This window comes from Cynocephalus volans, chromosome 12 (assembly GCF_027409185.1).
Source record: "Cynocephalus volans isolate mCynVol1 chromosome 12, mCynVol1.pri, whole genome shotgun sequence".
NCBI lineage: Eukaryota > Metazoa > Chordata > Mammalia > Dermoptera > Cynocephalidae > Cynocephalus > Cynocephalus volans.
In genome coordinates, this window is record NC_084471.1 from 72,166,780 (window position 1) to 72,180,827 (window position 14,048).

Consider the following 14,048-nt stretch of genomic DNA (forward strand, 5'->3'; position numbering starts at 1 on the left):
GTCCTCACAATCAAATCACCTCTTCAGGCCCTATCTCTCAATTGTCATATCTCAATATTCATAATATCATAATATCTTGATTATCATAATTATCAAGGCCCTACCTCTCAATTAGCATAATTATCATATTCCCACCCTCAACAGTTACAGTGAGGATTAAACTTCAATGAGCTTGGGAGGGCATTCAATCCACATGATTGATTTGTACTCTTATACAAATTGGTACTCTGATTTGTACTCTTGAGCATCAGATTTGTACTCTGATATTTTTTTGTTTTGTTCTATCTTGTTTTTAAAAAAATTCTGCTCAAAAATGACTTAAATTGTTTTCACAAATCACTAATGGGTCATTACCTTTACTTTGAAAAACACTGCATAGCCAGTCTATCTTACACGATTATCTTTTTGAAGAGAGCTCTGCCACCTTAGGCAAGTTATTTAACTTCTGAGTCCTCAGCTTCCTCACTTGCAAAATGAAGGCATTGGACCAGATTAGTGATTCTAAATCCTGGCTGCACATAAGAAATATTTGAAGAACTTTTGAATACACTTATGTCCAGGTTTTTGCCCCCAGAATTTCTGATTTAATTGTTTAAGGGTAGGGCCTGTGTACTGGTATTTTTTTTTTTTTAAAACTACCCAGGTTACTATAATGTGCCACCAGAATTAGGAATTACTGGACTCGTTGACTGCTAAATTTTCCTCCAGCCAAAAATTCTAGGCTATTCTGACATAGTGAGTAGGTTATATATATTTTTTAAAATTTTAAAAATATTATTTTAAAATTTATTTTTGTAAGGAGAAAAGTGAATTAACACTCAGCAATATCTCTTATAACAATGGTTTTCACATTCTACTTACATAGTAACTGGAGTTTGTCTAAAATCCTGACTCCTAGGGCCACCTCCAGGGATTCTAACTGTGTACATCCAGAGTGGAGCAGTACACTCTGCATCCTTAACAGACACCTTAGGTGATTCTGATGGAAGAGGGCTAAGAACTACTGCACCACATCATCTCAAAAGCTGCCTATGGTTTCCACAGACCTTTAGCACCTGGCACAGGTTCGTTAAATGTCTGCACTGACCGGACTGGATACTCCAGCTGCCCCTCTGCCAATGCCCCGGGCTTCATGCCATTTCCTTCTGTTCTTTGATCCCTTTTCTAACTTAGCACAAATAAACGATCACATTCTCCCTTGTCTCCTACTGTACCCATACATATGTCTTTAAATATTAAAATCACACTCCAATTAGGTTACTAATATCCTGGCAGGTGATTGCGTGAGTTAAGTAAAACAATAGGATGAACTTAGAATAATAATTGATAATATTATTTATTATTATAAATAATGATAATTAGTTAACAAATATTTTTATAGTATTAACTATGTGCCATTACAGTTCTAAGGGCTTTATAAATATTAACTCAGTTGATGTTCATAATAATCCTGTGAGGTAGATGTTCTATCATCCCCCTGTTTTACAGATGAGGACCTTGAATCCCACTGTATTTTTATAGCACTGATTTTACTTAACGTTTTAAAGGGCATTACTCTTATTATTATTATTTATAAAACAAATGATATTAAATGGAATGAACACAGAATTTCAGTTAATATTTTAATATGAGGCATGAAATAAATTTAATCCTTGGAGTAGGTGGCTGCAGGCAGACCTCTAGTATATACCGGTTCAGTCTCCTCCATAATAGAGGTATTTCAGTGGAAAGGTTTGAGAACATGATATTAAGGAGTTACTTAGTAAAGTATTTTTAAATTAATTCACCCCAGTAGCAATCTTTATTTATTTTTTTTTGGGGGGGGGGGCTGGCTAGTATGTGGATCCGAACCCTGTCCTTGGTGTTATAACACCACACTCTAACCAGTTGAGCTAACTGAACAGCCCTTTTCTTGAATACTGTTATATAACATGGCTTTCTTACCTAAATTTTAGCTCTAGTCAAGAACATTTCATGTTATTGCCTAATACAAAATAAATATTTTTTATTGAGTTAGCAAATGTGTATTTGCCGATGAACCAATGAGACCAGTATATCATTTGCCAACTTGCATTGATACACAAATACCCTCACTTTGATGTGTAAACACTTATTTATTGGTTGATTAGGAAAGACACAATTCCCACATGAAGATGACTTCACATGCAAAAGAGTTTTTTCTGCTTTTAACATCCATTAACTGGCCCAATGGGCTAGTTTTATAAAGTCTTACCTAATCCCCAGCCTTTGGCTCCTTCCCATCCTCAAAACCAAGACTATTTATTCTCTATGTGCAGGTTCATCTCCACCTGGTCTATATCTCTGCTGCCAGTCTAGCTCTGAGCCATTTCCCACAGTTGATTTCGGGGTTCTTGGGTTGTTTCAAAGAGCTGGCTTCTATCTGGAACTACATTTCAGACGATTGATCAGTGTCATGTCTTTTTCCCTGAGCCTGGGTCCTTGTCAGTAGAGCCCCAGCTAACTGGAAGAGGGAGTCTGAGAGTAGAGTCCATTTACTACCACTGCCACACCTCATGGCCGCTAAGCTTTTCTGTAGGAAGTGTATTACAGGGTGCCTTATTTAGTTTTCTGTTGCTTATAACAGGATACTGAAACTGGGTAATTTATAAAGAAATAAAATTTATTTCTTATGGCTTTGGAAGCTAGGAAGTCCAAAGTCGAGGTGAGGCATCTGGTGAGGGTCTTCTTCTTGGTGGGGACTCTGGGCAATGCAGAGTATCACATGGCGAGAGTGGCAAGAGCAGGAGCATGCTAACGTGTTCACCTGCTCTTCTTATAAAGCCACCAGAGCCACTACCATGATGACCCACTCATCCATTAACCCATTAACCCATTCATATGGGACTAGCCCTCATGATCCAATCACCTCCCCAAAGCCCCATCTTTCAACAATGCCACATTGGGGATCAAACTTACACATGAGCTTTGGAGAAGACAAACATTTAGACCATAGCACAGGGTAACCATATATAGCCCTCGTCTATGGAAAAAATCTATTTACAAAAGAATGCCAGCTGAGAAATGTACAAGTTATGGTAAGATCAGAAAAATCACCATTTTCCCACCCTTAATGAAATCAGTTCCAAACAAGAATCGTCAATGAGTGCTAAAACAATTGAGTGAAATATTGATAAGGAATTGGAATACAGATAGTCCCCAACTTAAAATGGTTCAACCTATGAGTTTTTTACTTTACCATGGTGTGAAACCATTGCAATTTTGATATAACGTACAGTATTCAATGAATTACATGAGATATTGAACACTTTATTATAAAGTGGGCTTTGTGTTAGATGATTTTGCCCAACTGTAGGCTAATGTAAGTGTTCTAAGCACATTTAAAGTAGTCTAGGCTAAGCTATGATGTTCAGTTAAATGCATTTTCGACTTATAGTTTCAATTTGCTATTATCGGGATGTAACCCCATTGTAGGTCCAAGAGCATCTGGATTTACATGGTACCACTGTATCATCCGACAGGACACTTACTGGTTACAAGTGGGGAAACATAACTTTAAAATGGAGGCTTCCAGCAGTTTCTGCTCTTAGTTGGTGATCAGTCTTAGCATCTAATATTGGGAAAACCAGCTTATGTGCCTCCTGCTGTGGTACAATGTGAAGACATCACCTCTCCTATGAAGTATTCTACCAAAAATGTTTCACTTGTATCTAATCAAGCCTTTGGATCTAGTATTCACTTTACAGGAAATACAGGGGCTAAAATAAAAGTTAAATGACACCATGAAGAAATCATTAGACAAACACAGAAAGTGGAATGTTCTACAGGAAAAGTCTTTTCAACAAGTCAGTGTATTGGGGGAAAAAAAAGACATTGTGTGTTTGGTCTCTTCTAGATTAAAAGAAATTTGAAAGACATAATAGCCAATCCAATGGTGACTCTTTAGTGGATTCCAGGTTGAATAGCTGTAGAAAACATTTTTGGGACTGGGTATCAGATGATATCACAAATAATATCAATTTTTTTTAGATGTGATACTAATCTTGTGGTTATGTAGGAAAATGTCTTCATTTCCCATATGTGAAATATTTAGGTATAAAATATTATGAAATAATTTACTTTAAAATACTTCAGAAAGATGATAAAGAAAATATGGTAAAATGGTAACAATGGTTAAATATAGGTTGTGACTACATCAGTGGAAATACATGGTTCTTTTTATACTTTTATTTGGGGGGAAAAACTTAGAGTAGTGGTTTTCAAACTGTGTTCCTCATCATCTGAGAACTTACTAGAAATGCAAATTCTACGGCCCCACTCTAGACCTACAGAATTGAAACTTGGGAGTGGGAGGGTTTCAGCAATGGTGTTTAAACAAGCCCACCAGGAGGTTCTGATGCACACTAAATAAAGTTTGAGAACCACTGCCTTAGGGGCATGGTGCAGGTGTGGAAGAGAGGATGATAGGAAAAGGATCAATCTGGTGGTGTGACGTAATTACCAAGAGGAAATATAAGATCAAATACTACTTACCAAAATGGAGTACCTGCTAAGTAGGCATGGGAGTGAGAAATGAACATAAGAAGCTACCCTCAAAAAGCTAGGTATCAGTCAGCTCAGAGATGGAGGGCACCTGACCACATGGGCTGGCTCTGTCTCTTCTTATTGTGGGGGGTGAGGGGGTGTTCTGGTCCTGCCTCAGTAGCTCCTTCTGGTGCTTTCGTTCTTCTAAGATAGGCTCTTTCCCAGGGATTGGAGTCCTACTCCTAAAAACATTGTTATGTGTTGATAGAGGGTGCTGTTGTTGAATGACTAACTGCTCAGCTCCAGAATACTGTTTATTCTCTACTTCCTAATTACCATGCTCCACTGGGGTGTTCCTTGGGATGCTCTGTGACCCTGTGCCAGGCATCACATACCTGAGCTGGAATACTTCCACTGCATACCATCTTCTGCAGGGGACTGGGCATGCCCCAGAACTTATATCAAGGTAGGCTGTCCCAATGTGTCCCGCACCTTAGAGGAAGGAGAGGACAAGGATTTCTGGTCCATTTCATCCCACTTCGGCTAACTACCCATTCCCATGCTCGTCCCAGGCTTACCTAACATATTACCTTATATTTGGGCACATATTATTACAATGCTACATAAAAAAAAAGGACTTCATATATGTCACTCACAAACCTTTTTTTCTTTTCACTTTCCTCAACTATTTTATCTGGCATTCTCTAGAGCAGTATTTCTCAAAATATGTTTTTAAAATATGCTACATATAAAAATGATTCTGTGGCTAAATAAATCTGGGAAATACTAGGTTAAACCCATTTAATCAAGTTTATCTCATGCAGTACTTCTCAGAGCCTCTAATCCATTAAAGGTCATTGTGAATTTCCACATAAAGCTATTAAGGAATGAATCATTTTGCAAACATCCTTACCTATAGAATACATACGGAATAAAGATTACAGTTCAGAGGAATATATTTTAGGAAGTGTTTCCTTAAAGTTTCATGGGTAAAGTCTTATGAAAAAAAACTATATAAACATGCAATGGTAGAGGACTTTCTTGAAGTTGTGAGAGTGAGAATATTGTTTCCAGAGTTTATAGAAACAAACCTACAATAGTTTAAAACAATGGTAAATCCTTTCTCTGACATGAGTGTTAATAATCTAAGTTTTCAACACAAGTTACTTTTGCAGAATTCAAGAACGTAAAGTTATCAAAGAGATGGAACTACCACTTTGCACAACTCCAGAATTTAATGTGAATGTTGCCTACTGGCAATAAGCGACCAGAGCAACCAGCACTCATGGCTGCTGAGAGAAGAGGGGCTGTGGCCGATCCTACAGCAGGATGTGAGTTCCCATTTGTTTTCAGATGCTGGGCCTTGCTTTTTTTGTACTTACGGAGAAATATAGTTACAGATTTAAAGTTTTGGCCTTCAGTATAACATATTATTGTAGAATCTTATAATGTCAATTTAATCACTATTTTTACTATTTTCTTTCTTTTCTTTTTCCAGAAAGCTTGAGACAAGAGTCAGGCCATGAAAAGCTTTGAGTGCAGTCATTTCTTGAGGCTGAAGAATAGGCCAAATGAACCCTGCATTTTAAGTCTTAACAATAGAGCAATAATTTCTCTCACAAATACTGAACAGTTGTGGTTCTTTTTACCAGACAATAGCTTGATTGGGATGCTACGTTTCCTGATTTAAGGAGCAAGGAGACAAAAGCAAAAATGGGCAAAGAAGAAAGCCCTAGGCTAGAAGATAAAAAGACCAGGATATGTATGAAATTAAAGCAAGTGTCCACCAAATATGCTATCAGCCTTTTACCCCCAGTAGGTAGTGGCTGGGGGAATGGGGGAAGGGAATTATCCACCCAGGATTACTTAGGTGAAATTATGGGAGAGTTCTGTAGACATTTTCTTAAGAAAATACTGCTCAATTTTAATACAAATTGCATTCTTACTTGAGTATACAATGTGAGTTAATTATATTCTTGAACATTTGACTAAAGCAAATGTACTTGAACATGTCTTTAGCAGGCACTGCACTAGTAGGCATTGGGAATTAAACAGCTGACAAGACTCATGGAGTAGTCATTCTAGTAGGCAAGGCTAACAAGCAACTACTGAAGCCATCGTGGAGTGGGATACGCAGTACAAAGAAAATGAAGCGTGATCACAGCAGTACTTTCGGAATGAATGTCATGAAAGGCCTCTTAGGAGGTGAACTGGAAGGTGAAGATGGAAGGATGAGTTAGATATTCAAAGAATTAGGAGGCAGGGAACATTCCAGACAAAGGGAATAGCAAGCTCAAAGACCCAAGTTATAAAAGAGCTTGGCATGTTGTATGAACAGAAAGAAGTCCTGGGTGGTTAAAAGCCTAAACAGCAATGAAGAGAGTTCCAGAAGATAATACTGCATGGGCAGGCAGAAGCCTGATCACACAGGACATTGTAAGACACAGGATTTTATTCTGAAGTGATGGATTTCAGAATTCTGACTTACTGAACTGTCAGAGAATAAATGTGTGTTGTTTTAAGTCACCAAGTTTGCGCTATTTGTTACAGCAGCCATAGGAAATTAATACACCTGTGAAGGATAAGATTGTCTCTATCCAAGTCTATCTGCACCGTTTATTTTTTTTTTGAGGCTGGCCAGTACACAGATCAAACCCTAGACATTTGTGTTACTGTAGGGGATTGTAGAAAAATATAAACTTTAGTGGAATTGTAGGGGATTGTAGAAAAATATAAACTTTAGTATACACAGTTTTGTGACAAATGCTTGCTAATGACATTCTAAGTAAAGCAGCTTCTAAGGGGCTATTAAGCAGCTTCTAAAGAGGCCATACAAAGGGCAGGCGGGCCCAAGTACACTAAACATTTCAAGAAGGGAATGGCCCCCACCCGGTTCCAGGAACTGACTAGTTCCTTATCTAAGAGCCTCCTGGCCAGGCCCCAGGGAAGATATAAGATTGAGAGAGGCACCGTTCCTTATTGGGGGTACCAGCCTGCTAAAGCCTACCTGTAAATCTTAAGGCGCCACAGATCTATCAGGGTGCCAGCCTGCTAACGTCTGCCCATAAATCCAAGGGCACCACAGATAACCAACAACTCATCCTGTCATAAAGATCTGTTCAGGAAAAACTGTATAAAAGGTGCTTGTATTGTAAACTGGGGGGCACTTTTGTCCTGAAGACGACCCCAGCATGCTGGAATAATAAAACCTCATGTTTATTGCAACAGTCTCTATCTCATGGTCTTTGTGAGGTGAGCCATCCCGACGTGTGGGATTTGTGCATGGTGCACGGGTCTTACATTACCAGCACCAGACTCTAACCAACTGAGCTAAATAGCCAGCCTCCTACCTGCACTTTTGCCCAACTGAGAGAAAGAGAACTCGAGTGGTTGACACAATTTAATCCATAATATCGTGGATTCATCATTGATTCAGTGTCTGGTCCTCAGCACTGTATATCTGAAAACTCCTTTGTTCATCAGGCATGATCAGATTAAGGAGGATTAATAAATACTAACCTAATTTACAAGAGACAGATATAAACCATCACCAATTTGTTGGTTTATTCAATGGAAATATAAACACTAAATGTATCAGTTTACTCAGATCAGCAGCTAAATGCTGCTTGGTGTTGCTTGGGAAACATAAAACCTGAATGGTTTATCTTCATGGCCAGTGTTACCAAATCTCATAGCCTGGGGCACTAATCTCCATGGGATTAAAACATGTACATGAGCCAGACAGGTCCCCTCCCTCCTGACTATGCTGGAACATGCTGACATATTCTTACTTGTAGGGACTACCTTTCTGGATCCTCAAAAGTCATTGTCATGCTGTTTCAGCAATATTACTTTAACTGTCTATGAAGATTTAATATCAGTTTATATTATCTCTTTAGAGACGGGTTGTAGTCTCATCAGGAACACACCTCTTCACTCACTCATGGATTCACTGAAGAAACACTATTCAGTATTTACTAAGTGACAGACGTGCTAGGATTTGAGACACAGAGATAAATAAATGTTTTCAGTGGATTAAAAGCTGCCATGTATTTCTTCTATAGGTATATGACCTCATCCATTTCTTGTGATTTCATGAACTTCATTTTTGGAAGATAACATTTTCTTATCTTTGTTGTCAAATTTAGGGATGGTCATATTGGGGACCCATAAACAAGTCAAATCAGTTCAATGAAAAAATCCTCTCGTTTGAACAATTTTAGTCATATCGGATTTTGACTATTTTAACTAAGTATTAGCATTTCACCAGTCCAGTGTGACAAAGGTCCTAACATTTAAACAGTCTTAATGATATTAACATTCCTACAAAATAGAGAATAGGTGGCCATTGTCATCAGTCAGAGTTGATGTAGAAGGGGTTTATGCACTGTATGGTCTCTCCCAACTTGTAGTTTTATTCTGTAATAACGATTCACATTGTCATTGAGCACAGCTTATTTTTCTCCAATTTTCTCAAGTCCAAATATCAGGACAATTCAAGGAACCATTAAGTTGCAAGCATGCCATCCACTCTAGCTTACATACGTAATTCATTGCACGTCCAACCAATAGACTTCTGCTTGTGCAGCTATAGGGGGTTAGGGGTTTTTTGCCCTCACTTTCATAGTAAGAAGACCATGTTTAGTAGATTTCTTTTCTTGGTTTAATATTGCTGTGGTATAAATCAGTTGTGTGGTTTGAAAGTTAATATAAACTAGAGCTGGTACAAACTAGGAGAGAGACTAGTGGAGGAGTGATTTTCTGCATGACCCAGAACAAGTCACTCATCTCCCTTGGCCTCAGCCTCCTTGTTTGTAAATGGTTAAATTTTATGTCTTTAGTTTTTCCAGCTCCAAAATTCGATAACTCTTTGAGAATCTCTGGAAAACATGATCACAAAAAGCTAGGGGTTTTTTGTTTCTTTGTTTGTTTGGCTTATTGTAAGGAATCAGATCCGTTTTACAGAAACTCTTAGAAGAATTACTTTAGACAAACTATTTTGAATAGTTTATCAGGTAAATGCCACAACTATTCATTCAGCAGATATTGTCCTTCCTTGTTCTTTAATGAGCTAACTTTAATAGAATGTTGAGTGACCCATTAAATATAGACACACAATACTCACACTACTTTTGTAAAATAAGTTCTTTATTTCAATTTTATTTTTACTAAAAGGCCAAGAGACTAGGGGAGGCAGGAATAATGCTTGGTGACCCCAGAAGTGGGGAAGAGGCTATAGCCAACAAGAATGGGTCAGACTGCTCTTCTCTGCCTTTTGAGGTAACAGCAATGAACAAAAAGAAGTCCAAGCTTGTGCTTCAGGCTTAAGTCAATGAGGTCAGTCTGTTTAGGCCATGTGGAGGGAAAGGGAGAGTCAGACCATCTGTCCAATCCATGTCCATGAGGAAGAGAAAGGCCAAGGTCAGTCTATTGAGGCCTTGACTCTGGGAGGGCTGGGGGCCGTCTCTTCGAAGGCCTGCCCCGCCGTCCCCAGGGTACATATGGGCCACGGGGACGAGACCGAGGAAAACCCCTATGGACCACAGGGGCCCGCTGTTGATACCAGGATGTGGATAAGCAGGGGACAGGCGGCTGGGGACCTAACATAAAGTCAGCTTCGGAGGAAAGTCCTGAGGGGACGTCCGAATGGAAAAAGAATTGATCTGACTGGTAAATATGGTCCGAGGAAAAATAGGCATCTTGAGAACAGAGCGGGAACTGAGGCGTCACCTGGTGAAGGGGAACAGGATGAGGCTGTGGGGGCGGGGGCGGGAGCAGGGGGCCACGCCTGGGAGGAGGCGCAGGTGGGGACGGTGGGAAGGCCAGTGGGGGCGGGGGCAGGCGTGGGAACGGCAGTAGGGGGCCACGCCTGGGAGGAGGCATGGGTGGGGACAGTGGGGAGGCCAGTTGATCTCTGTCGCCCCAGGGCTGCCTCTCAACTCCCTGTCCAGGTGGTTCCCTGGCAGGGCCATTCTGGATCCACTTGCTCACAGTGAGGCGATGGGGCAGCTCCACGCCCCAGGCGTCGGCCACGTGGGCCAGCAGCAGCTGGGAGATGTGGCGGTGCGCGTATTCATTCCAGTGCACGCCGTCCGTGTGCCGGTGGCACGTCGCGTGGCGTAAGTGGAAATGCAAGTCCAGCACATCAAAGTGGTGTTTCTTCGCCTCCGCAGAGCTGTAGAAGTTGGCTTCCACCACGGCGAATTTCAGGAAGGGGACCCAGGGCTCCCGTTTACACGGCAGGAAACTTGCGGTGATTTTGTCGCCTACAGGCGTGGCCGTGTTCCACACCAGGAGGCAAGATTCAGGCAGCACCTGGCCCAGGCGCCCAAACAGGCTCTCCAGGTTCTTCCGGTAGCTCCTCCAGGAGTCCTGACCGTACCTGGAGAGGTCCCAGAGGCAGGAGTTCATGATGACCAGGTCGGGGGCGTCCTCGCCCGAGTGCAGCTGCTGCAAGATGCTCTCGAGGTACTCGGAGTACACGCGTGTGAGGAAGTAGAAGCGCACCAGATGGTGGCCCGAGCGGAACTGGCGGACCTCGCGGTAGCTGGTGCCATTGTGCAAGGGGCCTCCCTCCATCAGCTCATCCTGTTCGAAGCTCACCTCCCCCTTGGCCCTGAGCTGGCTAGGAGTGAGCAGGCAATCCTTCTGCAGCAGGAGAACCAGGTCCTTGTACACGGCCCTCTGCACGGAGTCCCCCAGGATGACCACGAACTTGTTGTGGAGCAGCTGGCGGACTTCGGAGGCCAGCAGGTGGACCATGATGTCCAGGGCGCTCGGCCTCTCTCTCTCCTTTGCACAAGGTGGGCCTGCGGATTGCTAGGACAGAAGGAGAGAGCGGCTGGAAGGGACTCACTCCAGGGCGGGGCGCACAGTGCAGGGAGGGCAAAGAGAAGGGGATGGAGCAGTGGCCTCTGCCCCGAGGGAGCGGGCCTGGGGCACCCGCAAGGCAGGCTCGACCAAGCCTGGGCCAGGGAGAGGGGAGAGCTGGGAGCCAGACATCCTCTTTGGCCTGGCTGCAGTTTAGGGCCGGGCCATGACCTCTGAACCGCCTAAGGCTACTCTTGGAGGCTGCTCTGGCTCCACCTGGAGGGGAGGGGCTGACTGCTCTCCTCCCCTCCCCCACCCCTGTCCCCAGGTGTCCCAGGATGACCTGTCAGCAGTCCGGAGGCAGCCCAGATATCAAACAAGTAGGAGAACGGTTAGGCAAACTTTACAGCTGTTAAATAAAAAGGCAAGAACACGGAGAATGTTTGTGATGTAACATTAAATTGAAGTTACTTCCCACATTGCGTCCTCGTATCCCTGAAGCTATATATGGATGACTCCCCTGCTTTTTTGGGGTAAATATAGTCTTATATTGATTTTTTTTTTTGTAACTTAAAAAGAACTAAATGAAATACAACAGGTAACAGAAAGAGTACCCCTGCCAGGTCAGAAAACATTATAAAAACAGATTTCTTTGACAAGGAAGCAGCTGTTTCTTACCAGTAGGAATGGAAAAAATCAAGATAAAACTAGAAATAATTCAGATACGTTTCAACTGTAATATTCTTTGCTTTCCATTTGAAGATCAGAATATGCCACCCCAAAACATGCACTTAGGCATAAGGATTATTTTGAACTGAAAGCATCAGAGAATCAACAGATGCAGACAGAGTTCTCTGCTCTCCCCTTATCTGCTAAAAACAGGGCATAAATTTCCCTTTGAGGAAGGCGACACCCTTCTGCCCCCCCAGGGAGAGCAGAGCAACTCATCACTTATCATCAGGCAGGTTCTCTTCACTGAAGACAGGGAAACACCAAGATGATTTTACATAAGCAGACTTTACTACAACAGCCCTTATCTTCCACTAGATCCCCCATTTATTTCTCATTCACTTCCCCCCTTGAAGCCCAGACCCTCTTTCCCTTGCTAAAAGGGTATATATGTCTGGAGTCTAACCACTTCCTTGAGTTTCTCTTCTTTCCTGTGCATCCCTGCATGTTAATTTTAATTAAAATTCTATGCCTTTAATCTAGCCTGTTAATCTATCTTTTGTTAATTTAATTTGTACACCCCCAGGTACTGAAGCTAAAACAGTAGAGTAAAAAAATTTTCTACCCAACACATTGGATGAAATGTTAAAAGATTTGAAACTTATCTCCAAAATTTCGGATGAAGTTGATTTCAAGCTGCCATTTACGACTCATATCCACCCATGACTAAAAGGTAGAAACATACTTCAATACTGCTAACAAATCTCAAATTGGGAAGAACACTTCATACACTTACACAGAAACCTGTACAATCGATTGTGGCTTGATATTTGTAAGATTTTATGCACTAGTAAACATTTTAATAGGTGTGAGGGATAGCAGTTACTAAGTTACACATTCGATTTTTAAAACCTATCTTATTTGTGGTTTTAAATGGGTATAAGTATAAAAATTAAAATATTAAAATGAGTAGAATATTAAGTTTGATAAGAGAGCAGCTAAAAATATTGACTTATCTTTCCCCAAAGAACCTTCATTAAAATATTTTTGCTACCAGGAAAAAAAAAGTATAAAAATGGGATTTAGCTCATTGTGGGTGCAATAAAATAAAACAAAATGAAAGCAAACTCCAAATCCCTTTGGGATTGAAGCGTGCTCATTTGTTTAGATTTATTTAGTCATCCAACTTATACTTACTAAGTGCCTTCTATGTGCTTTGCACGGGGAATATAAAAATGAGTGAAACATGGTCTTGCCCCTGAGAAGATCAGAAATACTCATTGATAACTATACTACAAAGTAGAAAATACTAAGGGGCCATGAACTGTGGAAAGTTCAGGGGCCTTTGGGAATAGTTTTTCTCCCCACTCCATACCCAAGCCTCCAAGTGCAAAATGTGAAGGACACTCTTTCCCATTGTGTTTCCAGGGTTTTCATACCACCCCAGCTCTGACTGTGTGCCCTGTCTGGGCCAGCTCTCTGGTCACATTCTGTGCCCTGTACCCTACGGAATTCAACATCCTCCCCACTCCTCCCACTCATGTGTTCTCTCCCAAGGTTGGCAGATCTGATAAGCTAGTGCTGTCTCCTCTCCAGTGGTTACTTTGTTTAAATAGCCTAATGGGTTCCTTCTCTGACTGTCAAGTGCCCTAGACTTGGACAGATTCAAATTCACTACTTAAAAACTGTGAGAAATGGAGACACTTTAGAGTTGAAGGAAACCAGAATGTCACCCCAAAATATGCCTCTTTGACATCAATATTTTTGAGCTGAAGTCACTTGAGAAGAGGTATTTGAAAAAAGGGCTGTCTGAATTGTCCTTTCTTTCCTATAGCAAATCATAAAAATTCCTGTAAGAAAGATCCCTTCCCTGTACCAACACAACATAAGCTTTGTCACCAGAATCTGAAAATGGATGCGGCAATGGATCTGTATAAATAAGCTTACTAAAAGAACTGTTACCGTCCTCTAGATCTACACCCCTCTGTTTATCTCCTAGAGACTCCCCTGGAATTTACTACCCCCCAGCCCAGACCCCTTTGTCTTGTCATTTTATCACAAAGTTT

General features: G+C 41.3%; 1 protein-coding gene across 1 annotated transcript; it reads right to left on the reverse strand.

The window, feature by feature from the left end:
• Positions 1–9,930: 9,930 nt before the first annotated feature.
• Positions 9,931–11,265, reverse strand: PCED1B (PC-esterase domain containing 1B). Its single transcript, XM_063115533.1, has one exon. The coding sequence runs from the start codon at positions 11,263–11,265 to the stop codon at positions 9,931–9,933; it is 1,335 nt and encodes a 444-aa protein (XP_062971603.1).
• Between the last annotated feature and the right edge of the window lie 2,783 nt (positions 11,266–14,048).